Genomic DNA, 3,487 nt, shown 5'->3' with positions numbered 1-3,487 from the left:
TCCCGCCCCCGCAGGGCTAAGGGCTTCCAGCACCAGCGGATGACCAACGGCGCCATGAACGTGGAGATCGGGAACCCCACCTACAAGATGTACGAGGGCGGGGAGCCGGATGACGTGGGGGGCCTCCTGGACGCTGACTTCGCTCTGGACCCTGACAAGGTGGGTGCAGAGGGGCCCCGTGGAGGCGGGCACGGGCTGGCAGCGGGTGAGGAGGCCAGGCCCGAGCCGCCCACCGTTGCCTTGCAGCCCACCAACTTCACCAACCCGGTGTACGCCACGCTCTACATGGGCGGCCAGGGCAGCCGCCACTCCCTGGCCAGCACGGACGAGAAGAGGGAGCTCCTCGGCCGGGGCCCCGAGGACGAGATAGGGGACCCCTTGGCCTAGGGGTCGGCCCAGCAGGTGCCCCGGCGCCTCCTGCCCCTGCCAGAGAAGCCCTCGCCAGCCCGCCCCCGCCCCCGCCCGCGGCCCTGCCTGCCGGAATGTATAAATGTAAAAATGAAGGAATTACTTTTTATATGTGAGCGAGCAAGCGAGCAAGCGAGCACAGTATTATCTCTCCCCTTCTGCCCCTTCCGGCCTGTGCCTGGGCACGGCCCCTCGTTGCCTGGCGGGGCAGGGCTCACAGGTCGGGCCTCCTCCCGCCTTCCCCCCAAACGCACCCCACTGGGACAGCGGTGGTGCTCCCTCCCTGCCCACTCTGTCCAGGCTCCCCCTCTCCGCGCCCCCCTCCCCGCCCCAGCTCCCGGGCTAGTTCTGGGGGAGCTGCCCTCTGCTGCCCCGGGAAGACTGGCTCTGGCCGGCAGGAAGGAAGGGTGGGTTTTTTTAGTTCTTGGGGAAGGCCAGCGGGCCCCAGCTCCCCCTGCGAGACGCCACGGCCAGCCCCTCCCAGACAGGCCCCCTCTGCAGTGCCCCCAGGCTCCCGGGGCTGGAGACTCTGGTAAGCAGTCTCCCAGCTCCCCTCCCCTGAGGACGAGGAGGGGGCGCGCCAAGGAAGGGCGAGCGGCAGCCCCGTTTTGGGGACATGAACGTTTTAATAATTTTTGCTGAATTCCTTTACAACTAAATAACACAAATATTGTTATAAATAAAATTGTAAAAAAAAAAAAGCCACCTGTGTCTGCCTGTGGGTGAGGTTCGGGGCGCCTGGCTGCCTGGGCCGCTTTGGCCACCAGAGGGGGCCTGTGCGGCCGCCGGCTGGCGCTGCCTCCTCCCTGGCCAGGCTGTGGGGGGGAGGGGCTGGGCTTGGGGAGCCCCATCCCTGGCTGTGCCCCCAGCCGCTGACTTCAGCTCTCTACGCCTTGTATCCCCACTGGCTGGAAGACACTGACTCCCAGGTCTGTCAGGTGATGCGCCGACCACCACCCCTGCCCAAACGACCGTCCAGTAGAAACGGACACTCGAGTTGAGAGGTTCGCTAGGCCTCCGGGGTGGCCCCCGACAGTCTCCCTGCCTGAGGTCGCTGCTGGTTGAAGCAGGAGCCGAGAGCAGAGCCCCGGGCTCTGCAGGAAGGCGGACCCCGAGTGCGGGCGCTGGGAAGCCCACGGGCCTCGGCCCTCCTCCTGCCACCTCAGGATTACGGGCCTGGGGGCGACACGCAGGGGCCACCGTGACCCAAGGGACCAGGTCTACTTCAGCCTCTGCCCAGAGAAGCCTGAGCAACTTCACACTGGGCAGAGGGCAGAGCCCCGTGTCCACAGCGCGCACGGGCTCTGGGGTCTGCTGCCAGGGCCCGGCCGCACCCCGGGAGCGCGCCTTGCGCCCCTCCTTCAGTCTCCTTAGCCGTGCCTCCTGTTGGAGAAGTGCGGGCCCCGCCAGCTCTCCCACGCGCCCGTAAGTCAACTCAAAGCCTTCGCCGCCCGCCGGCTGCCCGGGACTGGCCGGCCGGCGCTCCGCTCGCTCGGGAAAGCTGCTCCGGCTGAAGCACAGGGCGGCGTCCCCCGTGTGGCCACCAGGTGGCGCAGCGCCCCCGCCGCTGCCCTCCGCCGAAGCCCGGCGCAGCCCCCTCCCAGCGCACACTAATTACGCACCTGCCAGAGGACCCCAGCCCGCGCACACTTCCTTCCCTCGGGCCGTCTGCCACACCCCTCCACCCTCCGCCAGCCGCCCCCTCCTCCCCGGCGTCTGCCGGCTCCCCACCCCCACTCCCTCCCTTTGCCAGGCTTGCATCTGGCGCCCCCAGGGAGCCACTGATTCTCTGCCTGTCGCCTCAAGATCCTGGGCAGTGTGAGAGGAGCCCCCAGCTGCGGAATGGAACGCACACCCCTCCAGTCAGCATCCTCCGCGCAGCAGGATTGGCCAGGAGGGTCCACCGCGTCCCCCAGCTGGCAAGGGGAGCAGAGGGGACCTGGGAGATGCAGAAGAGGAGCCGAGCAGGCGAGGGCAGAGACTGAGGACAGATGAGCTCGCGCCTGGGAGGGGGTGGTGGCCTCAGTGGCGAAAGAAAGAAATGCAGGAGTCAGGACCGCGGGAGGCGGGAGGCGGCAGACCTGGCACCAGGCGCTCGCTCAGCCACCCTCGCCCGAGGCCGCCGTGCTAGCACCTGGGCTGGGGCTCTGCCTGGCCACCCCTGCCCCTTCCTGCCTCTGTCCTCCCCCCACCTGCCCCACGTTGCTGCCTCCTGCCCGCCTGTCCCACCCGGTGGCCACACATCGCCTTCCTGATGCTTGTGTGGTGTCTGTCACCGCCTGTCAGTCTGCAAGTGTCAGGGCCAGTGCACACCTGGCTGTGGGAGGCTCCGTGGGTGGCCACCGGCTGGCTGGCCCCCGGCTGCGGCTGTCTCCCTGCCATCTCCCTGCCAGGCGGGGAGCCTGGCTGGGGTGCTCGTCCTTTGTGGCCTGTGCCTGTGCTCCTGGGTTCGAGGGCTCCGTCCCTGCTCCTCAGGGGTGCACCTGTCTGGGCTGTGCGGGGCGAACACGCTCACCCGGGTGCCCGCCGGAGGGCATCCGCTGCCCGCGGAGCCCTGTCTGCTGTCTCCTCCAGCCGCTCTCCGCTGTCCCTCTCCCTGTCTAGTGCTGGTCAAGCCACAGCCTCAGCGCATAGCAACAGCTGACAGCTGAGGCTGGGGAGAGCGCCGGCAGGGGGAGGCCATGGAGACCAGGAGCTGGGCACAGAGGGGCTGGGGCTGTGGACGCCGGGCACAAGGACAGAAGCAGGGGAGCAAGGGGCGAGGGGACAGATGGGAGAGCGGGCGGAGGGCTGGAGAGGCCCCAGAGGCCCCGCGGGACGCTGAGGGCACTTCCTGCGCACCCCCACGCGGAGACTCGGGGACCCGCGGGGGTAGGAGGGCAAAGGTGACGGCGGGCACAGCCGAGGGGGCTTGAGCCCACGGCGGAGCTGCCGAGACGGGTGAGGGCGGCGGGCGCGCTCGTCAGCCCTATTGACAGACGTGATGGGGTTTCCGTCCGTGATCAATGATTCTCATCTCCGGGCCGAATGAGCCGCGGGGCGCCCATCCATCCCCGTCAGCGCCGCGCGGCAGCCGCCC

At 68.8% G+C, this 3,487-nt stretch overlaps 1 protein-coding gene across 1 annotated transcript in view; it reads left to right on the top strand.

Moving 5' to 3' along the window:
- Window positions 1-1,098, top strand: part of LRP1 (low density lipoprotein receptor-related protein 1) — a 66,782-nt gene extending 65,684 nt beyond the window's left edge. The window contains exons 67-68 of the mRNA XM_012732281.1: window positions 6-159; window positions 247-1,098. Coding sequence (XP_012587735.1) covers window positions 6-159; window positions 247-387 — 295 coding nt within the window. The 3' untranslated portion in view covers window positions 388-1,098. The remainder of the gene's footprint in view (window positions 1-5; window positions 160-246) is intronic.
- Window positions 1,099-3,487: the final 2,389 nt, after the last annotated feature.

The sequence above is a fragment of the Condylura cristata genome, unplaced genomic scaffold, assembly GCF_000260355.1.
Source record: "Condylura cristata isolate star-nosed mole 26May11 unplaced genomic scaffold, ConCri1.0 scaffold00034, whole genome shotgun sequence".
Taxonomy (NCBI): Eukaryota; Metazoa; Chordata; class Mammalia; order Eulipotyphla; family Talpidae; genus Condylura; species Condylura cristata.
The sequence above is the reverse complement of the archived record's forward strand: the minus strand, read 5'-3'. Positions and strand labels throughout refer to the sequence as shown.